Source organism: Athene noctua, chromosome 3 (genome assembly GCF_965140245.1).
Source record: "Athene noctua chromosome 3, bAthNoc1.hap1.1, whole genome shotgun sequence".
NCBI lineage: Eukaryota > Metazoa > Chordata > Aves > Strigiformes > Strigidae > Athene > Athene noctua.
Genome location: NC_134039.1, coordinates 9,440,052 through 9,465,078, shown reverse-complemented (window position 1 = coordinate 9,465,078; position 25,027 = coordinate 9,440,052). Strand labels below are relative to the sequence as shown.

Sequence of the window (25,027 nt, the reverse complement as noted above, 5' to 3'; positions counted from 1 at the left end):
TAATGGTATTTTGGTGCAATACGTCTTAAATTTTTCAGAACTTGCTTTCAGAGCAAGGTTAGTTTATGTGCTTCTGTATACTTCCGGCTTTCAAGTTCTTTGCAATCTAGGTCAACAGGTGAACTATAATTGCAATGTTCTTCTAACCCCAAAGCCTCCATGTATTTTTCAGGTCACCATTAAGCATTTGCTTTCATTGCTTTGGAGTTCTGTGTGTGTAAATGTTTCTTTACGCAGGAATAAAGCTTTAGTGGAGGTGAAGGATTGACCAGAAATGACTGAGGAAAGCAGGTCAATAATTGCAATGTTCTGTTTCAAGTGTGTAAATGGAGACAGCTATGCCAAAAACCTACGTGTGTATCTGTACTTTCGGAACAGTTATGACTCTGAGAGCATACCAATGACTAATGGAGAGATAATAAAAATTAACAAATGGGTTTTGTTAGCATTAGTTTAGGCTGTAGCTAAGCTGCAGTGAACAGTTTCTGAAAATATGCATAGTTTTCTTCTATACTTTGATTCTTTTTTTTGTTTGTTTAAATTGCGTTAGTGTTTGAAAAGTCTGGAAGTCTGTATTGGTAAACCTGTGTAGGAAATAAGAATTTGATAATACTCTGGGTTTCAGAATTAAATTCATGTTAAACTGTTGCTCATAATTTCGTTGAAAAGTGCTAATGCAACAAGTTCCTTCCAATAGGAACCTGTTCAGATTATCAGAGATGAAAAGGATTTCTTCCAGTTGAACATTGGTCAGGATGTGTCCTCTAAGTCTAATGTGGTGTCATGTACATCTGAGCTTTTGTGTTATGCATTGCTTCCTCCTGCAACTAGAGAAATTTTCTGGGCCTGTTTTTGAAACTTACTTTATCTCAATGTTTCTTGATTTGTAGGAAAGCATTTCCTTTCCTGTTGGGTCACATGCATTCCTTTTTTAATGTGTTAGTATATTTGTGACTTGCACAGCCGTGCAAAGTAAAGGCTGTAAAATTCTTGTGCTGTAAGTCTGATACCTTTCAGAACACTAATTCCTATCCTTTCAAAATGAAAGCCTGAAGCGTTGAAAAAAACCTGTTTAAGTTCAAATGGGGAAATTGTGAAATATGAATACGTGTTGGTTTTGGTTCTTCAGTGATGGAGATGAAATATCTACAGCACATGCTACTTAATAACAACTTGTCTAAGGAAACTTGGATTTTTCTGTTATCTATCCAAAATGTGGAATCCATGACCTAGAAATGCTTTTTATATTAAGGAACTTGTGGAGTTCAGCTCTTGCGGATTTTATTTTATTCCTTAAGACCAGTGCCAATATTCTGCTTACCTTGTAGGTGAAGAGTAAACTGTCCAGCAGCTGAGAGGGGCGAAATAATAATCAAAAGAAGGCAGCTTTCATAAGAAAGATGACTAAATAAATATGTAACTCCTTAATGTAGGTTGCTTGTTACTTCATGGTTTGTATAGCTTGTAAAACAGGATAATGGTCTTCAGTTTTGCTATGCAATAAAGATACAGAACACCATGGCAAGGTTTATCTCAGTTTCGCAATCTGTGCAGTTCTGAAGTACTGGAAAAGTGTGCAGAAAATTGCGAGACTCCATTTTATAGAGCAGCTGGCATTAAAAATAGTTAATTATTTGATACATTGGATTAATTGAAGAATGGAGTAAAATTTTTCTTTCCTATGGTCTCTTGTGAGTTTCCTCCAAGCTGAAATTTTCTGTTTGTAAATTCTGTGGCATCAAGTGATTTTCCCCCCCCCCCCATTCTTGATATTTCATTCTGGAGAATAAACAAACCCATCTTTTCTAGTAGTCTTAAAGTAGAAAAAGATAACAATACAGCTTTTAGCAGAAATTGCCTACTTACTGTTCCCCTTATTCCCCTCTCATGGGAGAGGCATGACTCTACATCTGTAAAACTGGGATATGCATTAAAATGAAATATTCTATGGAGTAATTTTTGCCATCCAGGTTTCAGAATGGTTGCGTTTTGGTTCTGTTCTTTGTTTTCATGAGTCTTGCTACTGATGAACTTAAGAAGTTTAAACTATCCAAGTCTTAATGAGGGTTATCAAGCAAAGGATGTCATCTGAATTGTTTTATTTGGGTTGCCTAAGGATAATTCCTGTGACTTTCCGTCATTATTTTTCAGTAGACGACAGGCTTAGTAAGATCTAGTTTACTGTGCTTTATCTGTGTTTCTTTTTAGACAGTGTAGCTGTTTGCTGTTTACTGCCATTATGCAGTTTATCCCAAATCTGCTGAATGCTTCTTTGAATGACTTATGAGTGACTTTTTCTCCAGTGTACTTTTTAATTGGTATGACATGGAAACATTTACTAATGTGTAGTTTCTTCAGTTTATGACAAAGGAAAAAGTTATAAATTGCTGTGGTATTGATAGTTCAGCTTCAATTGTGGTATATTTTCCCCTTTTATCTCAAGTCTTTCATAATTGGAAGAGATCTGTATAAAGATTAATTTTGATCATATAGTGATGGTGTTCTTCACTGAGCAGGTTTTTTTCATTTGATTGAAATTTTCTTTCTGTAAGCTAGTTGCCAATAAATTTACTGGTGAGAAGTACTTTATTTCAGTGGTAATATGTTTTTCTTCTAAACCACGAAGAAAATCCTGGGTTTGTGGGGATAATGTGGATCCTGCTATTTTTATATTTTAGATTTTGGCTTTCTTCATTCTTTCAAATATAATTCCACCAAGCTCTCTTTTTCAGTGCCAACTGTGAAACATTGTGTTAGTTTGCCAAAGAGAAGTTCTTCAGTGTGCTGCATTTACTGAAAGTTATACTCGTTCTTTACTACTTCCATATGAGACGGCACAATGGAGCTTGCATGTTTGGCACTGGAGGTCATGCTTTCAAACTGAAAAAAAAGTGTTACTAGTGATCAGATGTTGCTCTTACAGCAGCTGCCTTTCTGATTCTTTTCATAATTGGATGATTTTTTTTTTCTTGTGCTAGTCCATCTCTCTTCCAGAACCCTACCTTTGTAGTTACTGCTCTATGGCTTGTTAAGTGCAATGCCAAATTAAAAATAATTTTGAGGATGGGGTTTTTTTTTGCCGATCTCTTTGAAGAGTATGAGATTTGCAGGAGTAATTATCTCATACATTATTTGTTTCCAAGTAAAAGTGTGGGAGAAATTTCAAAACCTTTTCGACTCACGGTACCGTGTTGTCATCGATTCCAATATGTTTCCTGTTGAACTTACAAGTTTTAAGAAGGCTTAAGGTAAAATAAGCTTTGGAGAGCTTTGCTGCATGTGCTCTGTTTTTCTTCTTTCGTGGTATGAGCTATATCTGTCAAAAGCTTTTCTGTTAACTGAAGTTTTAATTAGGATGTACTATGTGGTAATGCATAGCACGCCTTTTGTTTGGAAGGAGTTCTCTTTCAGTTGGAAATGTTAAGTCTCTTGTGCTTCCTTCTAAAATTTTACCTTGAATGAAAGCTTTTGAACTTGGGCTTTGCATAAATTGATCAAAAAATACCTGTGCACAAGTCAGTCTGATTGCTTGAAGCCTTGTAGGCTTATTTCTACAAAGGTAATTTTTATTTTCTTCATGAGGTTAAGATATAGTTCAAAGAAAAGTTGTGCTGGTGATCTTTACTTTGTCATAAGGTTAATGGTCATTAGCAGCACCAGTCAACAGGAAATTAAGTAATTTTCACCATTACTTTTCCGGGTTTGTGTGATACCTTTGTATGTCTCAGCTCCACCATCCATGCAGTATTAAATAGGGTTTAAAAACATGTTAGCTTTACCTGTCACTCATGAGGGGTTTTCTGTTATGCAAATATAATGTTATTTAGACCTGTAATAAAGGATTATGTCCATTAGCTTGGATGGTGGTACAGAAGCAGCCTGTTTGTGCTGAAGCTTGCTGCCAGCTGTTGACTTTGGCAGGGGACGCGTTGTTCATCAGCTGCTGTTCGTTTTGACACCTTCTCCTTCTATTTTTTCATCAGCTCCTCCAATTTTGAACGTTGGCTTGGTACTTTTTGAACTCGAAGCACATACTAGGTTTCACTTAACCTTTAGTAGCCAGCATGTCTAAATACAACACAGAGGAGCAGAACCAACTGCTGCTAGTACCTCCTCAAAGCCTTTCTCTGTCGCAGTTAGCAATGAAGTTTGACCATGGTATGGGAATCCTCTCAGAACAGCTCTGAAGGGAAGGAGGAATTCAGCTCCTACTACAACGGTTACATATAACTGGAAAAGTAGGTCATTGTGGCAGGGAGTAGTCCAAACAGCCGCCTGGTTGCTGCAGCAACGACCTACTTTAGGAAACTATTTTTGTTGATTCATATTGAAATGTTCTTCTTACAACTGGTATAAGGAAATGATCAGGTTATGAGACATGTAGCAATGAAAACTGCAGACTTCGCAAACTCCCCCTGCTCCCCTCCACCCCACTTTTTTTTTTCCCTTTTGGTCTTGGCCCTTGACATTGGACATACGGGGATTAAAGCAAATCAGGTTTGTTTTTCTTCAGTTTGACCTCTAGTGGGGAATATCTCTTGCTTGAAGGTTCTGCATAGCAATAATTACTCATCAATGGTGATTAAGTTTCCAGAGTTTAGAGCCTACAAGTGTTCCCATATCATTTTTCTCTACAGAAATAACTTTGGAGTGTAAGAAAACCACCAACTTCTTTCTTAGGAGTATCTCTTAGTTTGTCTTAATATTCAGCTGCTCTTATTTTAACTGCTTTGCCTCCAACAGTTTATTCACCTTCAAGAAGGTGGGCTTGGCTCCCTCTCACCCCTTTTTTTCACCCCTGTCTTCCCCTCCCTTTAAATTGGCAGTGTTCCTGTCTACCTCTTCTGGGTTGCCATTAATTCTGATTCTGGCACAAGTCAACTGGCAAAACCCCATTGTTTCTGTGTAGGATGATGCTTTACGGTTATCTACCTTTTATTCTTTCAACAGCCAATAAAAAATAAATCCATGACTGATGTTCAGGAGGTGAATTTTGGTAATTCATTCCCATCTTCTGAAAGGAATGGGTAGACAGGGAAAACTGAGGAAAATATATAAATACAGTTGTTCTAATAAAGGTTTCATTCTTCATAAAACCTTTGTCTAAACTACTATCACTTCTGCAGAGACAACTGAATTATCACTTTTTAGTTATCAGAATGTTCACTTTACTATGTAACTTTTCAAGATTTAGTACTTCAGGTGAGGTGCTGACCTTCAGTATTGCAGTGGACTGCTGCAATTGTGGTAGATGAAAATATCATGTTTATCTAGACACTGTTTGGATTTTTTCATCTATTATGTCTTGAGCTGCATTTCAGTTTTGTTTACCAGAACTGACATTACTGAGCTCTGTCCATCTTTTTTGTCAGCTCTAGACTTTGCTGCAGAGATCTTCCATCTCATAAAGTGAACCATTACCTCCATTAGTCTGCTCATGCACTAAGAAAGTTTGGGACAAAGTGGAGTTTTTCTGGATTTTCTGGATTTATGTGACTTAATAAACAAACTGTGTGTCAGTTATTTGGGGGGGGTTATGTTTTTAAAAAACGTTGATTCTTCCTACATGATGATTACTCAAAAGCCTGAACATGTTTTGTTCATGTTTACCTTGTATTCAGATGTAAATGACTAATTTCAGTTTTGAAAGACCAATTCAGAATATTTTGCCCTGCTTGAATCACAAGCATAGCAATGTGAAGTTAGGATAATGCTGAATATCTCGCCACAATAAGGTGAGCACCACAGATATGAAATCCAGTCAGTTTTAACTAGGATTTTCACAAATAGCTTAAGGGTTTTTTTCTGTTTTCCAAACTTTCTAACAATTTCAGTGTTTGCTAGCAGATTTCAGCTCTATTCTTAGTGCTCTCCTATTAGTTTAATAGATTTTTCAGATATGGGAAGCCAGAGATGATGAAATTACACCTTAAGGACTTGCAATTTATACAGTGTAGTTGAGAAATACATTCATTTCACAGTGTGTTTCATTTCTGGGAAACAAAACTGTGCAAAAATCTTATTAGCAGTAATTGTAACCCTAAAAAGGTCACTTTAAGAAAAACAAGGGTTTATTAAAGTAAATGAGGGGTAATATAAAATTTGTCTTTCAGAATCAGATTGCAAGACTGTATCTTGTTATAGTGCTTTTACCACACTTGCTCTTTTGAAATGAACCACAGCTGTTTCTTATGGACATCTTAGATTGCTGAAAATAATGTGGCTGAACTATTTTATAAAGCAGGCCAGCTCTGGTTTAATTACATCAAGCCTTATGAGCTGCTCATTTAAATAAGAGAACTTAGGTACATGAGAATAAAGAGTTTTAAATTTATTTAAATATGACCATGTCTGTACTCTCAAGTAACTTAGTTTTGTAATTTGCTTCTAGGTCCTATTTCCCCAGCTATCCCTCTTGCAAATACACTTTTTTACTCTTGGGTTTTCATTTTATGGATCCAACTAGTTTCCCTCTGAAAGAGTAGGCATAAGGAATTAAAGTCAAATAATAAGGACTTTGATTTATCAGGTTGGAATTAGAGTATTCGAGAAAAAAATAAACACAAAATATATACATTAAAGAATGGAAGACACTGGGAGAGAGATTTAGGAAGCTGTGAGACTGTCTCACCAGAAAGCTGACCTTTGTAACAAGCAAGTAATTTGAGATGTTTGTTGCTAGTTACAGGGGAACAGTTTATATGAATAATAGGTGCCTTTTGAATGTGAAGTTAAGATCCAGATCTTTACAAAAGTTTAATACAGAATTTCCTGTGACGTATGGCTTACAAAATAGGAACCAAATACAGATTGCTATTTGGGAGATTATGAATGTCTTTTGAATAGGACAAAGATTTTCTATTTCCTTCCTTTGGGGAATGCTAACCTTGAAAAAGTAGTTCAGTTGGTAAGAAATTAATGAGGAATGGTATGTAAAGAAATGCTAGCTTTGTGTCCTATGTAAGATAGGTTAGATTAAAATTATTTGTTGCTCTTAATAGCGCAGTACTGCTTGCTGTAGTTGGTGTTCTAGTCCCACTCCACATGTGAAATCGTCTTTACTGCTTAGAAGATGCACCCAAAAGGACTCATCCTGGAGAGATTAAATTTTAAACATTGCTTTCTCTCAATTATTCTTTGAAGCCCTTTCTTTCATCCTTTTTCAAAGGGTTGAATTTGATTTTTAGGAACCTCTTTTACAGCAATTACAAATATTTCAGATGAACATGGGCTTGGGTGTATCTTGCATTCTTCCTCATCACAGCTCTGCTTTGGCTGGAAGATTATCACACTAATAAATATTAGAGGAAAAAAAGCCAAGTGACGCACTTCATGGTCTGTGTTTGGTTTTGTTTTGCATGTGGATCAGCTCTTACTAAGTTATGAAAGATGCTGAAGTCCTGAATTGCACTCTAAAGGAGTTGTTCTTTCTCCACTGACTGTAGAGCAACTCTGCAGGAGATTAGTTAGCTCCCACAGCCACTTCACTTAAGTATCTAGAGTTGAATAATGTGAACTTTTTCCTGCTCTTGTGTATAAGCTTAAAGGATAATACCTCTATGAAATGTATTATTGTGTACCTTTTTAGGACATGGAAGTTGTATGTGGTATTTGCTGAAACAATGTAATATAATAAGGCATGCCCCTGTGACCTTGATTTGGTAATAGGAAAATACTACTGTGGCTTGCTGCCAAAGGATGCGGTGGAGTGTACATAACACTTAAATCCTGTCTGAGCTTAATCTTCTTAGAGTTTCATAAGAGTATACTGCTCGCTCTAAGACACACTGGTTGGTGGCAATCAAACAGGAAAACACACTGATAAAATATAAGTATTTGTATATAGGTACATAAAATTTGAGATAGTTCAGTGCCTCACTGTTTTGGTATTAGTTGAAATTCACCTTATGATTCTTGTAGAAGATAGTGAGGAATATGTTTACCTAAATGATGCTGGGCTTTCATAATGACCTAACTGAACGTATGGCAACAGCACATATGGATGAAAGAAACGCTCACTCTCCCTCTCTCTTCCCATGAAGAGGAATAAATGTTGTATAACTTATTAATACAGAGTCTAATGCTAACTGTACCCACTGAAATAAAAAAAATGTGGTTGATGTTATACAGGATGTAATACTCTTTTCTTTTTATTGAATCCAGTTTACTAAACTCTGAAAGATGAAGGATATATATCTGATAGCAACGTTGGCAAAAAAAATTGCATGGGGAAAATAAAACTAGCAGACATCAGGCTGGTTAAGGTAATTCTGATAGAAAGTGTCAGGGTGGCAATCAAATATGCGTAACGACATGATTCTCTTGTTCGACAGTGCTTTTCTTTCACTGGAGAGATTGTAATCAACAGCTTGGTGTGAGGACTAGTGGGCAGACAGGAGGAATTTAAAAGGATCAGTTAAACAGAAGTTGGGATGGATTGCTGGAAGTTGACCAACATTAATTAAATTTAGGAATGAAGTAAGTTTTAGCACTGTTCTTTTTCACTCAACTTTTTAAACGTTTTCCTCAGAATGAGGAAGCCTGACTAGATTCCTTTCTTTTATGTTGTACTGGCTGTGCAGTTTAACACTCCTCTCTTGCCTAACGGTTAAATTCAGAATCTGGATCAGTTCATCAAAAAAACCTAAAACTGAAGTTTCTTGATTCTTAATGGCTTAGCACCACCAGTTTCAGGTGTGAATGATGTCTTGAAAGAGAATTCATTGCATTTTAAGTCCCCTCAGTTACCAGCAACCGTCCTCATTTCATACTGGCAAAGATGGTTCTGTGTGATTACAACTTCTGTGTGTTTATTACTCCTAAAAATAACCCCAAGCAAGATTTAAAGGTTGCCTTAAACAATATGTCTGAGTATCCTTCTTGCAAGTTTTCTCCTAAATAATGCTACCTTTTTAATAGACCCCTTCTGACTTCTTCCCTGGAGAAAGTATTTAATCATGTTAATAGTGCGGAGTCAGGAAGGCTGCTTGATGTAGTGCTTAGTTTTGTTCATTTTGTTAATGGTTAACTGTGTTAGCAATTACTTATTTAACTTCTTGAATTTCTGCCTTGATGGTACCAGTTTTTCAGTTGCATGGTAGCTAGAATTATGATCTGTAATATGCAAACCAGTTTCTGGCAGTCACTTTTAAGATGCAGGGGGGCAGAATGTTTAGTTTAGATTTCAGACCTCAAGCAGACTTTGCATAATCGGCAGCAGGGAAGACTGTGGAGTTTCTTGGAGTAAACAGCTAAGATTTTGGGTACATGTCTTTTAAAGAATGGTCTTTAAAAGCTTCCATGAAAATTCTGAATATCATCATTAGATGACCCTGAGTAAAATGCGTATAACGCCCTCTAAGAATGTTGCTTGGAGACAGGTGTGCTTTGCACTGGCATCTTCCCTGTGTTACAATAAGTCTTTTCTGCCTCCTTCCATCACCTCAGTCATGCATGTACCTCACACCGTTTGCTACTGTGAAGCTAATGGTGAACTTTTCCTTCCTCTGTTTTCGTCCAAGGGAAGTTGAAGACCAGATGCAGAAACCTGAGTTGATGCTCTAATCTGATAAAGAATATCCGTGCATCCTTTTCGTGTCTTTTTAATTAAGTCATGTCATGTAGTTTTTATATTCATTCAAAGTGAAAAAAGAAAGTGCTTTCCTGTTGACTGTTAGGTTGAGAGGAAGAAGTTGTTTTAGCTTGCAGACTTAGAAACATGATCTGTTACTGTAGGGAGAGATTTAATACCTCCTAATTGCTACACTTTGGTTAAGTATAATGGAGTTTAAGCCCAATAGCTCTTACTTCATAGCTTCTGTGAAGAAACTTTGCCTCAAGAGCTCATATACTGAAAAGAAACTACTTTTTATGAGACAGAGGTTTCATATTTGGTTTCAGTTTACAGACTGATTTACCATTCACTTTCATTTGTGTTATACTGTGAAAGGAACATGTTTAGTAGCATTTTGGTGCATTGCTTCAGAGAGAAAGCTAAAACAATTTTGCCTTGTCTGTGCTAGAATGTTGCTCTGAGTTATGTTTAAATGTCTGCACTGAGCAAAACACCTGCATATTCTTATGCATGCATGGTGTTAGAGTAATTCAGAACTAGTTTGCTTGCAAACAGGTGTTACCACTCAAAATGATACCTTGGACAACTTAAAAACTCCTCTCTTCTAAATCCCATAATAATTCACTGTGACAGTGTGTTGAATGCTGAGAATTAATATTTTATAATTTTTCTATTACTGCACTTAATATGTGTGGGGGTGTGCGTGTTGTGGACATGTTATTACTCCTCCCTGAGTGTGTTATAAATGAAACATTAATTTGCTAGGACAGGAGATAAACGCAACGCATTACAATGCCATGCCAAAATTAAAGGGCTGGAATTAGAAATTGTACCAACTCCCTGGAACAATTTAGAAATTTGGTTTCGTGGAGGCCTATTCACCTAGGCTTATGTTAACATGTTAGATGAAGGCAGAAGTTCTGCTGAAAGGTAGAATTATTTTTTTTTTCCTTCCTTAAATTCAAAGTGATTTGTATCTGGATATACCTGAAGCTAGGTGTCAATTAGCGTGTGTTTAACCATAGTAAAGATGCTGTGCTGCTTCTGCGTGTTTTAAAAAAAGAGAGGGTGAAAACTTTGGTCATGACAAGTAGTTGATTCAGCTCTAAGTTTCTTGGTAGTGGTTGTATCTAGAAGCAATGATTTAAGAAGGCTCATTTTTAACTGAGCAAGACAAATCTGTGTAAAGGTTTTTTGACAAATATTAACACTTTAATGAAAAAATGCCTTTAGATGTAGTATAGCATAAATATAGTTGGTGAAAATGAAATGGATGTGTGATTATTTGCAGTACATTGTTAAAACACATTTGGTCCAACTGAAAGATTCAAATATGCTTATTCTGAGTAACCACTTGTAAACTGAATGTGTTCTGAAAGTCAAAAGCAATATTCTTTTGCATTGCTGTTGCTATAGGTATCATAGGGTTGCTAGGGTTTAGTTTAATCTATTGTTTTTGAACAATATGCTTTCAGTGGCAGTCGTGCAACTCAAACTGTGGTTTGGCTGAGTTTTTTTATGTTTTTGTTCAGGTAGGGGGAATGTGTGTCTGCCTTGGCCACTCTACTGGTCCGTTCATACATATATTTAACATTTTGAGTCTACACCATTATGTTTGTTAAATACGTGAAAGAGTTTTATGGAGATTGAAGGATTGCGGGAGTGTGGTAAGAGATAGTTAAAAGAGATAATAGAGGGGATTTGGGGAACCATCAAAATAGAGATTAAACAGTATTAAGGGCAAGTTTAGGGATCATGGATGTGAATTGGAGACTGGGTCAGTGTATGTAATCTCCTTGAATAGGATTTTGTGCCAAGTCCAGGCTAGAAGTTGTATGTTGTGGTCAGTCAGGTAGGAAGAAAAGAGAATGAGAAATTAGAGGGAACTGAGATGCAAACAGGAGAAGACCCTAAGAGTTTCCTGACAGACAGATTTTTACTTTGAATAGTTGTGAACATTTTATGCCACCAATTTGTCTTCATACCCTTTCCCTATATTCTGTGATACAAAGTTAAAAAACCAAACAGAAACAAAAAGACACACCAAAAATCCACAACCTCAACAAAACCCCACCAAACAAACAAATCCCCAACCTTTCCTGGACTGTTTCATAGTCATCCAGACACTATTACGGTTTGTCTTCATAGCAATTTGTGAAGTTTAAGTAAAGGCATGTGCTCTTTGAAAGCAAGATTCAGGTGGATAAGATTAGTGATAACATCTGTCACTCCAGGTTTCAAAAAAATGATAAAATGAAGCTGTATTTTTCAGAGTCCATCTGGAAGTGACTTTGGCCTGGAAACGTAGGGCCCAAGTTCTCTGTTAGAAGCATATGGGATTCTCATCTGATTCTTAAAATTACTCCTGTGTGGCTTCTAACTAAATGAGCATACAGAAGTTTCTTTTTAGATAGAGCAAGCGTATCCTTCATGGTCTCACTACTCCAGAGCTTTTTTCAAAATAAAATTTAGCAAAGTGAGAGAATTAGACATTTTGGCTTGTTCCAGTCATTAAAAACATATAAGCAAAGTTGCCAGCCAAGAAGCAGTTGTATTCTTGTACACTGGTTTCTTCTCAGACTTGCTTACTTATACCCTTTCAGGTCAAGTGAGCCATGCAATTTTTGGCATTTAATAGCAGCTAGGGGATTTTCCTGCCAGCATTACACTTTTTTTTTTCTTCCATATAAAGTTGGGAGGCAATGTATGTTAGTTAGGTATCACTTATGTATTGCTAAATCTGTAGAAAATGTAAAAGATGATGGTAGGTTTACATCAGTCATGTATGTTAAATCCCTCCTAGAAGGTGTAGTATTTTCATTGTAACTGGCTATTTTTTAGGATTCGTTCTTAAAAACCTAGGTGTGTTATGAACTTCATTTTCGTGAACCTGGTTGCTCGGTGCCTTTGTGTTTCTCCTCACCCTCTCACCCAGGCTGCGCGCGCAGTGTCTCCAGGCCTCCATGGCGCTGCTTTCCCTGCATCGCTCTTGGGCGGTTGCTGCTGGGGTGTTATCCTCATGGCCTTGCACCTGCACATAGTGTCATTACAACAGACTCTCTCAGGAATAATGCCCTGCAGCGTGGGAATTGCCTAATTTTTTCCCCCTTTGGGTGTAGCCTTTGGTTTGTGGCAGGGGATCCAATAACGTACATGCGTGCATAGAGGTTAATGACTCCAGGCTCTGACTCAGTAGCTGCCCTGATCATCATGCACTTTGGTGTGTGCCAACACGTTGTAATTAACAACAGCCAACAGGGTTTGGGCAGCTCCTGGTGAAAACTATATTGTTACTACAAGAGAAAATATTGGGGGGTGGGGGAATCCACATGTTACCCTGGAGAGAAGTCCAGGGGAAGGGCACTCATCTGGGGACCTCCAGCGTGTCTTTCTGGCTGATCGCAAGGGAGAATTTCCATTTTTTTGTCTTCTTCCTTTTGTTTTTATTTCTTTCTCCAAACAACTTTCACCACTGGAGTTATTTTTAGTTACTATACCCACTAATAAAACTTCAGACGTGCAAACCTGTCTCAACATCCTTTGTTCAACCACTGGTTTCTCTTGAAGACTTGCAGATTTGCAGCATCTTTTTTCGTCCCACCTGCTTTTTATCTCCTTATTTGCTGATTTGTTCATTAAACAATTCAGGTGAGATTACAGCCAAGATGTATGGAACTGTTTGTTATATAGAGGGCTGTTTTTATAAATGAAGGCCAAAGTGATAGTTATGACCATGTAGTCCTCTGGTATGTTGGTTTTGGTAACAATTCAAGCTGCTGTAAGAAGGTCTTGGATTAGGTTTAGTAGCAGTATGCCAACAGCTGATTATCTGTTTGGGTTTTTTTTTCTGTGGTGTGCTTTTTTCTTTAGAGTGACAAGATACTTCTCATTTTAGTTAAGACTTGAGTATGTTTTAGTCCATTTCAGAGTTGAATAGTGTTGAGGGGAAAACTGAAATGACAGTGTAGTATGGTTTTCTGAATTATGTATTATTGAATATATTGTATGTTATTGAACTATGATAAGCTAAGTGTAATTAGGATGTGAACATGCATACATCACTAAAATACACACCAAATACTGAAGGCATGATAATATTTGTTGGATTGCTCCTCTTAGTTCCCTTTTTCTATTGTAGAATTGTCTGGTTTGCCTCAAAGTAAATGTTTCTTTACAATTCCTTTCAGATTCCTGCTTCAGTGTCTTGAGGATCTTGATGCCAATCTACGGAAACTGAATTCACGTTTGTTTGTTATTCGTGGACAGCCAGCAGATGTTTTCCCCAGAGTTTTTAAGGTACATGCCACCTTGCAGTTGTTATTTCTATCCATAAAATATGACTGACAAACTAATTTCAACTAGGACTATTTCTTGTACTGTATACTTCAGTACAAGTTGTTATCCGTGCAAATGCTTAATTGTCCTTGCAGCTTCTCTTTAAGGTTTTTGTTAGATTTGGGTTTTTCCCCTCTAGTGTGCATATCACCAACTTAAGTGAGTTGCTTTTAGACTTTATAGTTTTTAGTTTCTTTCTTTCCAGAAATGGAACAAATTTCTAATGGTTTGGTTAAATGTATGTACTGTATATTACTAAATTTCCTTTACAGGTTCCCTTTGATATACTGAAATACAATTCTATGCACAAGAATTCAGGTTCAAAGCCTGACCTGTAAAAGCAATGTTTTATTTAGGTCGAATATCTGTTGTGGTTGCTTTTTGGCTATTAAAAGAGATTTAATAAACTTTTTGCCAGTAGTAGGCTTGGTAAAAGCATAGTGCAGGTAAAAAGCAATTTCTGGTTGAAGTTTAAGGCTCTGGTGGGAAAGAGTCTTATTACTGAGGAAATCAAAGCTGTGAGGGATTATCATTGATATTAATTTCTCTTCCATGGATAATAGTGTATTTAATGTAACAATACTATAATAGGATAGTAAAAATGAACACTTTGCAGATTGATTTTAAAAGTTTTTAAGGAATGACTGGATTGAGGTGACACAGATGAGCAAGACTGGGGGAGCGAAATAAATACCTATTTTTTCAGAGATGATCTGTTCAAGATTTTTATTCCCAAGTCTTCTACACCAAGCTGAAAACTCAACTAAAACTCAGTTCTGTCTTCATTCTTGTGCTTTAGTTGTGAAATACTAACTGGATGATTCTTTGACTGGTCTTTTCTTGATTTCCCCTCAGTGAAGAATTTCCTGCAGTACTGTGACATTAGTTGCTGCCTGCAACCCTCCAAATATTCAAGCTTGTTATATCTGCCTGCCAAATTTGATCTGATTGCATTTTAATGGGAGCAAAGATTTTTCTGTTGTGTTACCTTCTGGATTTGAGTGACCTGTGACAAGTTTTCTTAAATACTTTAATGGCTGCTTTGATAGCTCCTGTTTCAGATCTTCCTACTAGGCTGATCTTTCTATGCCTAACAGCACTGGAGTGCCACATTTTCAGAATATTAATTTTAGTTCTGAGAAGGTAATGAATATAACTTGTCATATAGATAGCGTACAGCAATCAAAAATGAACATTTACATCTGTCTGTCTTCTGGTTCCTTAAAGTACCAAAAAGTGTCTTTATCTTACATTTGTTCACTGAGGGGCTTTTCAGGACATCCTCTATCCTTGAACAAATAAGAGGCATTGTTGAAGCTCTTGAAGACTACTTCACCTTTTGGTTGAAGACTAACTGGAACATGCATCTCATACCATTAATCTCACAGCCTCTTTTGCCAGAGTGGCAGCTGTATATCAGGCATTTGCAGTGCAGTGACGGGCATTTAACACTGAACCAAGCTTTTCAGATCATCCTCATTAAATGTCTCAAAGGTGAGCGATGATCCTGACCCTGAAGAACACATGTAGATGTTTTTTAGCTGGTAGAAGATAACTTTAAGTAAATAATGGTAGAAGACAGTGGAACTTCTGTAGAGCCTTGTGTCGGGAGCCCTATCACAGTTGCCAACATCTGTGGATTTCCTGGGGATGAATGTTTTCACAACTGTTTCTTGGTAGGGCTCTCATTTTCAAAGGCTGAAGGACAGTTTCTTCAAACGGCAGAGCACTGATCTATCTTTATCCTTGTAAGAGGCCTCAGGGATCTTTATGCTCTTTCATTTGCATGTGTGTGTATATGTATATATATGACTGTTTGCTTTCCTCTTTCCAGTCCTTCAGAGGAGCTTTGCTTCCCTTAGACACTGAATTCAGTGTCACATGTTTTCAGTAGTGCTAGCTAACATTGCTGCTGATAGCAGCAGTAGGCTGTCAGCCTCTGGAACAGTGCATAGAGACAGAATATTTTTACCAGTGGACTTTGCAGGTCTTTGCAAAACTCTTTGGGTTTTTTTGTTTGGGATCTTTTGTTTGGTTTTTTGTTTGGGATTTTAAAGTAACTTAAGGATAGTGGTTCCATCTGACTGCAGAGATGCAACTTCCACTAGTAGCAGGCACCCACTTGGCATCTGTTGGTTAACTTGAACCAGTTAAGTTTTGGTTGGTGTTTGCCTCATTCTCTTCAATTTGTCCTGATCTGCTTTGTATCTCTAGCTGTTTGATAAAGAAAATAGAATTAGAGATTGTTCCAATTCTTTAAATGCATCAGTGTTGCTAAAAACACCCAGTGGTATGTGCAAAATTATTTGTGCCCATGTTTATTCTAAATGCCTAGCTCATGCTGATGTGATCTGGGTGTATTCACATCACGTGGCACTTGTCTGAGAGTTCCTTGGCTCCCTTGGGGATGTGGCTCTGGCTCTTGGACACATTTTTTGTGGTCGTCTTTTCAGTATGCCAGAGGAAAGAAAGATTGAGAAAAATATCTGCTGCAACTTGTCAGACAGTGGTTTTACATTATGAAATGGAAAATAAATGTTGTATGAGGGTGTGGGAGGTTGCTTGAGGATTCAGGGCTTCCTGGGTCAGTCTTGGCAGACTTAGTGATGGAGGGAGCCAAGTTGTCTTTGAAACAGCAAGCATTACTTGGAATAGCCTGTCCTCAGGGTTGTACTTGTGCTTCATCTAGGAAAGAGCTAGTTCAGAAGTGAAGCAGCACCCTAGGTGAACAGCGTAGAGTGCCCCTTCTTTCTTTGGTGTAAATCCAGTTGTCTGAAATAGTCTGGCTGATGTATTTAAATTAACTTTTTAAGATTCTGAGGGATTAGAAAGGTATTTCTCTGAGTTTGATTGACAGGATGGCTTTCTAGGATCATTCTGTGCATACTTAACCTTTCAAATTCCCTGCTGTTGGAGAAGCCTTAGCCATTAATTGATCCCTTTCTTTGCTTCTTTTCCCCCACCTCTTACCGTTGGCCTTGGTAACAGCATCTGTGACATAAAATATATTAGACTTGAAGGTGTCCTTTTTTTAGAAGACAGATTTTTTTTTTTAAATTTTATTTTTTAATTGAAATTGACGATGATCTGTTCTGGTGGGTGAAGGGCAGGGATTTGGAAAAGGGAAGGAAAGTGTGTGGTGTTTGGTTTGAGGGAGCCAGGGGTTATTTTGCCCCCCACTCCCCCATCCCACTTCAGTTCTGCTGGTAAAGTTGTCAGGCAGATGTGAAAAGGTTTTCTGCAGAGCAAAACACTGATGCTGATCAATGTCCAGAAGACAGCCTCTGTCATCTTTCCCTTTTGTTGTGTCTCTTAAGGTATATGAATCCTAAAGTTAGAGCTGAGTTTTCAAAATTTGCTTAGAAGTTATCCTATTACTGTGTGCACCCACAGTAATGGGACAGATAGAGGCTTTTTTTAATGCCCGATTCCTACTTAGATGCCAAAATGTTGGACATTATTTTTGTGAGCCTGGGTGTCTAAATGTATTTTGGGCCTTTGTGTATCTCTGACAACTATCTGCAGGTAATAGCTGGTATTCCATCTTGTCCCCGTCCTCCCCATTCTCCTTTCCTTCACCCTCCATCAAACAACTGAGTTGCTGAAGGACCACATTTTTGGTTTGTGTTGCAGGAATGGAATATTGCAAAACTGTCTATTGAATATGATTCTGAACCATTTGGAAAGGAAAGAGATGCAGCGATTAAAAAGCTGGCTAGTGAAGCTGGAGTGGAGGTCATCGTTCGAATTTCCCATACTTTATACGACCTAGACAAGTAAGTTACCATTACCTCTGATTTTAAAAATGGAAACAAAAATAATTTATTTGGTTAGATACTGTGTGCTACTTCCTACACAGAAGACTTTATAGTTAGGAAGACTACAAATTTGGTTTATGTTTCTCTTTTATCCATCCATCCAAATTTTACTACATACTGAATAGAACTTTGCAACTCCAAAAAAAATCCTACATAACTGTATCTGAAGTATAGTTTTGATTTGGGGTTCTTTTGAAAATAATGGTCATCTTAATTATCTGTCTTTTATAATGAAATTACCCTAACATGTCTTTAACTTCTCCCAAATAAGATCTGTTGTTGCTTAGTTGTTTTGTTAGATTGTTTTGTCCTTATTTTACTTGCTCTACACAAGTTAGCAGAACGTCCTTTATTTTTTACGAACTGTTTCCTATCTGTTATGTATCCTATAAATAATTGGGGATTGTTTGATATCCCTGTGATGCCTTAATGCCTTGTTTATGTTTTTCCACAGGTCTATTTAAATGGATTAGTATTAGCTTCCTATTATAGAAACATAATCTGCAGACTATTCAGAAGTATGACTTGGCTTCTCTTAACATTGAGTAACTTATTGTGGTAGATGCCTGTTCAAGCCGATGTATAAGAGGCAGCTAGACATATGGGGGGAAAAGGAAATATTTAGTGGTTTGAAAATTCCTTTTCTTCTGTCCCCACCCAAACACCACCCCCCCCAAATGAACAGCTGGTTCTATCTACCACTTTGTAAATTATTTCTTTGAAGTTTTCCTGTTTCCAAGATTTTAGTCATATTTCAGGTGACAATGCAAAATATGCAAACTGTGTGCTTTTACAACAGTAGTTATGTATAAGCTACACCTTAATTTTTCCTCATATTAAGACAGCTGTAATGCTGCCTACTGTTTTCAATGCAAGAATAGAAAAATAGATATTTTTTTTAATGCAAATAGCATAGTTTTGTAGGTGACTTGAGAGATCATAGCTACATGAAGATACATTCATCTGCTTTGCTGATCAGTATTTTTCTTTTCCTTGAGCTGTTCATGTTTGTTACTTGCTCTTGAGGGACTTTATTCAACCCAGGAGTGAAGAATAATTGATTTGGTTATAAACAGTTAATTTATATGTCTCCCTGATTGGGGAAAAAAGAATGGTAAAACTAAAGTTCAAACTGTCTGAATTACCATGTATATATCTGTGATTTTATATAACATGCCAGAGGCAGGTAAGAAGATATTTCTCTATGTGTATAGATGTGTATATTTAATTTTTTAAAATTTAAAATTGTTATATACTATTTTCTGACATACTTACTTTCTCTTTTTTTTCTGTTTTTTCAATCCAGAATAATAGAATTAAATGGAGGACAGCCTCCTCTTACTTACAAACGATTCCAGACCCTAATTAGTAGAATGGAACCATTGGAGATGCCAGTGGAGACTATAACCCCAGAAGTAATGGAAAAATGTACTACTCCAGTTTCTGATGACCATGACGAGAAATACGGTGTCCCATCACTTGAAGAGCTCGGTATGTTCTGAGGTTGCTTTGACATTGTGAAACAAGTAAGATGTAATCTACCACTGAAAGCATAATACTTAAAATAACCATGAGAGACATTCTACTTATGGTTAATTTTTAAACTGACGCCAATTATGACATGATATCCTTTTGTAAGAGGAACAAAAAAGGATAATCAACTCTGTAAGTTTTAGTTGTTTTCTTTTAAATGGGAGGTCATATCAAACTACACTAAGTCTGAAGCTACTAATAGTCTTTATTTCACTTTGTGTTAAATGTATTCGGTATCTTTGTGCTTCAGGTCATTAATCTGTCATTTTACAAATTAATTTTAAAAACCCTTCTTGTCTTACAATGCCAAAAAAAGAGAATAATAAGGCAAATAATTATTTTAGAAACTTCTTGAAAAAAGAAGAAAGGTCTTCTGTTTCTGTAAATTTGATTTTTAAGAAACATTATCAAGCTACTGTCCTGTGGCTTCCCCATCTCTTTCCTGTTTCCCCCACCACCACAAAATACAAGCAAATGTGGTGTGACCTCCAAATTACAAACAAAAGGGTCTGGACAGATTTTGGCTAGCTCTGTCTGCTCTGTCTAGTCCGGTTGAACTCTTAAACAACAGGCTTTGCTTTGAAAGCTTTTTTTAAGATGAGATCTCACTGTACAGGGGTTAAACTATAGACAGACATGTTATCTCGTGCACCTGGTGAACAGTCTTGGGGGAGGTGTTGGAACGTGGAAGAAATTTTGTTACCTTCTTTTCATCTTTCTTTTGCAGCTCCACTGTGTGTTTATCATCAAATTGACAATAATCCCCATCTGTTATTTAAGTCAAGGTCAATGAAACCTAGGAATGTTCTGAAGATAGTACTCATGCTTTTAACTTGATGGAAGAAAGTTTTAGACATTCTATAAATTAGAATAGTGATTATTGTTTCTTTAGCAGTAATTTTTTTTTTTAAAAAAAAAAAGGTTGTGGTTTTGGGATAGCCCACATATTGCAGAGCTGAGAACTTGAAAATAATTTTTAAAATGTTAGGAAGGTTTCTCTGTGGAAAAAAAAAAAAAACAACAACAAGTGGCATTGAAGTAAGACCATTCAGCATGTAAAACTTGTAATGTGAGTTAATATAAATGCAGCAAAATCCAATTTTTGCTTTTACATGTTAGAAGTATTGAATGTGCTTTGATTAAGACTTGGTTGCCTTCTGTTCCAGCTTAGGGTTGTTCTCAAGATACAGTAAAATGTAGTCAGGTATCATTATGCTAGAATTTCGTTGCCTACAGTTTAATTTCCTTGTTTCAATTTGTTTTTCAGGTTTTGACACAGATGGTCTTCCTTCTGCAGTATGGCCAGGGGGAGAAACAGAAGCTCTCACACGATTGGAAAGACATTTAGAACGAAAGGTATATTTCAGATCATTGCAACTATGACATACCTGGGAAACAGAGTTGCTCTTTGCAATGAAATGTAAAAGGAATTGGGCAAGTAATTTTAAAAAAAAAAAAACCAAACAAAACTCAAAGCCACAAACTTGGAACTCAAGGCCTTGATATAATGATATAAATCCATTACGGTTTCTTAGTTTTACAAGATGATAGCATGTTGTCTTTAATACGAATTTTAGAGAACGTCTGTTAGACTATTTTCTACTCAAAATAATTTAATTTTTCTTTTCTTTGGAGGTAATTTTACTTTGAAGGGGGAATTCCTCTAAGAGCTAACATATTGCTAGTTTGTCTAGGCTTCCTCTGTATTTAAAAGAAAGGGATAGGTAATTCTGGATGACAGCTCATGCCTTCTGCATTGAGATGAACTACCTTCTAGAGATTTGCTAATTCAAAAGGAACCCCAAGATATCGTGGGTAACATGGTCACCTGTCCAGTGTCTGGATTCAGTTGTAGGCAGTGTGTGTGATTTCTCTCTTTTATGTTTACAAGTTGCTAGCATAGTTGCCTGTAGTATGATACTGTTGTATGTTTTTCTTTCTTTTTTTTAAGGCTTGGGTAGCAAACTTTGAAAGACCACGAATGAATGCAAATTCCCTTCTGGCAAGCCCTACAGGGCTTAGTCCCTACCTCCGCTTTGGCTGTTTGTCATGTCGTCTCTTTTATTTCAAGTTAACGGATCTGTACAAAAAGGTATGATTTCTACGCAGTCAACTACACATTTTTAGATGCCATGGTTTTTCCCTTCCTCTCCTTAATAACATGGTTTCCTTTGGTGATCTACAGGTAAAAAAGAACAGCTCCCCTCCCCTCTCCCTCTATGGCCAGCTGTTATGGCGTGAATTTTTCTACACAGCGGCGACTAACAATCCACGGTTTGATAAAATGGAGGGGAATCCTATCTGTGTTCAAATTCCATGGGATAAGAATCCCGAGGCTTTGGCCAAATGGGCAGAAGGCAGAACAGGTTTTCCTTGGATTGATGCAATTATGACGCAGCTTCGTCAAGAAGGTTGGATTCACCATTTAGCCCGGCATGCTGTAGCATGTTTTTTGACTCGAGGTGACCTCTGGATTAGCTGGGAAGAAGGAATGAAGGTATTGTTTCTTATATTTGAATTTCTTAAAGTGCCTGTTAAAGTCCCAGAGAGACATTTGAGAATTGTTACTGTGTGGTGTAAGTTGAATTGTAAACCTTAAACTGTGGCCAAAATTAAATTGGTTCTGATAAACCAGTGGTGCTGAAGTTTTGCCTCTCAAATGCCCCCTTTTATTGAAATATTAGAGTATTTCTTGCAGTCAGAATAGGTCTGCAATTTTTTAAATTTGAGATTTCTTCCTAAATCTTGGCAGATGAACTCTTTTGTAATTGAGATTTCTTTCCAAACATACTTGTGAACAGATTCTGTTCACATATCGCGTCTGCTTCCCTGCAAAGGGAAAGCACCATGGGAATTAAAGGGAGAAAACTAAAAGCTGAGAATGTCCTTTCAGCAATTTCTGTCCCTTTTCCCAATGTTAGAAATGTGAGTATGGGCAACATGATTTGGCTGAAGTTTCAGTGCAATTAATTTCTATGCAACTATCCCAGAAAAGCTGAAGTTCAAATTACAAATGTCAGTATTTTGAAGAAAAAAATGGAATAATTAAATCTCAGCCTTTGAATCAGTTTTACATTTTTAGAAGGGTAGCACATCTTTTACTGAGCAATGATAATCAATTAAAAATGCTTTTTATTTTTGAAATCTAAAAAAGAATTTACTTGCCATCAGCATTGTGACCTCATATTTATACATGGATATAATCTTACAAATTCCACATTTTTTAACAAATCAGTTGTAAGCAAACACCTTTCATTTAAAAAAAAAAAATTGGTTACACAACAACATAAGCTGCTTTAGGAATTTTCCTTTTGCGGTTCATAAAGACAGTGATGATGCACGTACATAGGTAACTCAGCCAAACAACAAAGCTGTGTATTACAGATAAATGCCTACTTGTTCTTACTTTTGAAATAATACAGATATATGGAGGGCTCAGACTTGTGCAGTGAAAGATGTTTAATTTGTACGTCCATAGTTAGCAGAAGTTAATCTGGCCTTCCAAGGTGATGTTATTTCTAAAGTCTTATTACATGGCAGCATCTAGTGGAACACTTGTGTGCTAGCACTTAATGTTCATCTAAAGATCTTGTTACATTATCACTCACTTTCTATTTAAAATGGTTTTTAAAATCTTTTAAGATAAATTTTATTTTTTTCAGAACAAACTTTTTTCCAAATAGTTTCAGATATTTAGACAAAAATACTTTTGTAACGCTTACTCAGTGTATACTGTAGAATGAATATTGAATATATGTAGAGAGAGAGAGATTCTTGTTTAATAGTATTGCCTTATTTAGACTTTGTATTGGAGTAATATTAGTTGAAGTTGGGTGGCAGTAATAAGATGTTAAGTTTTAGTGTCTTAAAAGATGATGGTTTATTTGGAACATTTGGAGACAATGCAATTTTGAAAAGGAAAATCAGAACTTGCAGAAATATGTATTTTAAAAATACCTGTTTTGAAAACTACTTCTCAGCTCACTCTTTTTATAAAAAGTATTTGAATGTTCTCCTTCAAAAAATAAGGCTTCTCTTTATTTCTTTTTAATCTGCATTGCTAGTGGTCTGACTGAGCAGAGAAACTTTTTATACAAGTTAGTATTGTTGGTGTTAATAATTTTTAAAAAATCAGTGCTGAAAGCTTGAATGTTTCATAACTCTTGAGCTCCAGTTGTAAAGTAAAACCCTCATAAATCTTCAGCGTTCTCTGAGGTTATTTTTAATATAATGGCGAAGACTCTTTCTGTCTTCAGGCCAAAGTTCATGATCTGTCCCACCATTCTTCAGCATGCTTGGTGGTTCATGTGCCTCCAGGAATTCAAGTGTGCATCCTCATAACTGACTTACTAGATTAACTGTTGGTCTTCCAAAAATACAATTTCTGAATGTGCTACCCTGAAACCCTTGAATTCTACCTTGGGACTCCTTGCATAGTAAAAGATCCTGGGCAAGTTTTGGTGTTCAGACCCACAATTTGAGTTTGAAATGAGCTTTGTATGATCCCTGTTTTCTGGCAGTTTGCAAAGCTTACTCAGTTGTAATGTGATGAAGCAATTCTTCTGAAAGCAACAGATACCACTTGCAAGCAGTCAGGCTCCAGACATCCTCTGGGGATTTTTTTTTTAGGATGTGTTTATGCAAGAATGTGTAACTTTTTGGTTGTAGCTTTCTGAGATGTCTGCAAGGTTTTTTACAAGGTAAAAGCCAAACAGACTATCACATTTTTGTTCTTGAGTTTGATGTTTAGATAAGTATTTGCAGTTGTGTACTGAGCATTCTGTGAATGTTGCCAGGTAAGAAAGAGTGTTGCAGTGTTGAAGAGCTGGGCTGCTTCTGCTGAAATCAGAAACTCAGAACAATTCCTGAAAAAGTAGGTGTCTTGAAGGTATGCCGTGTTCAGACTAACTTGTTGCTTTAATTTCTTAAGGTCTTTGAAGAGCTCTTACTTGATGCAGATTGGAGTGTGAATGCTGGAAGCTGGATGTGGCTATCCTGTAGTTCCTTCTTTCAGCAGTTTTTTCACTGCTACTGTCCCGTGGGTTTTGGCAGAAGAACTGACCCAAATGGGGATTATATCAGGTAACTCACAATCCAGAAGTGGTAGCAACTCATAGATGTTACTTAAACTGTCAAGTGGCTTTATACTTAAAATGACCTTTTTGTTGGGGGTTTTTTTGGTTGTTTTTGGTTTTTTTAGACGCTATTTGCCAGTACTTAGAGGTTTTCCTGCAAAATACATCTATGATCCTTGGAATGCCCCAGAGAGCATCCAGAAGGCTGCAAAATGTATTATAGGAGTTAATTATCCCAAACCAATGGTAAATCATGCAGAGGCAAGCCGTCTGAATATTGAGAGGATGAAACAAATCTACCAGCAGCTTTCACGATACAGAGGACTGGGTATGGTTATAGGCTGTTTACTTTATTTACTTGAAAACTTCTTTTACTGTCTAGCAATTAATAATTTTGTCCTGCAGCAGTGGTAGTCAGGTATGAGCACAGTGTGGTGACCAGGGTTGTGTATCCAAAGACATGAAAATATTAGATGTAACCAAGAACAGGAAGAAAGAGTTTGAGTGCCTCTTTCCAGACCTTACAAGGAAACTTTTTTCTGTGGGTTTTTGGAAGTTTTCTGGTTAAACTGGGTTGTCTTTGTGCTCTGATGCTCTTATACAGATAGGTGTTAATACCATACTGTATTTACATTTGCAAATGCAGTTGCTCAGACTGAAACCAATGCAACTTCTGGTAGCATTCTTTCTAG

The 25,027-nt window shown here is 36.8% G+C and overlaps 1 protein-coding gene across 1 annotated transcript in view; it reads left to right on the top strand.

The window, feature by feature from the left end:
• The window catches only part of CRY1 (cryptochrome circadian regulator 1), a 39,548-nt gene that overhangs the window by 8,737 nt on the left and 5,784 nt on the right, over window positions 1–25,027 (top strand). Inside the window, exons 2-9 of the mRNA XM_074901909.1 lie at window positions 13,762–13,870; window positions 17,543–17,685; window positions 19,034–19,218; window positions 20,528–20,616; window positions 21,212–21,352; window positions 21,446–21,757; window positions 24,191–24,342; window positions 24,461–24,663. Of these exons, the coding sequence (XP_074758010.1) occupies window positions 13,762–13,870; window positions 17,543–17,685; window positions 19,034–19,218; window positions 20,528–20,616; window positions 21,212–21,352; window positions 21,446–21,757; window positions 24,191–24,342; window positions 24,461–24,663 (1,334 nt within the window). The remainder of the gene's footprint in view (window positions 1–13,761; window positions 13,871–17,542; window positions 17,686–19,033; window positions 19,219–20,527; window positions 20,617–21,211; window positions 21,353–21,445; window positions 21,758–24,190; window positions 24,343–24,460; window positions 24,664–25,027) is intronic.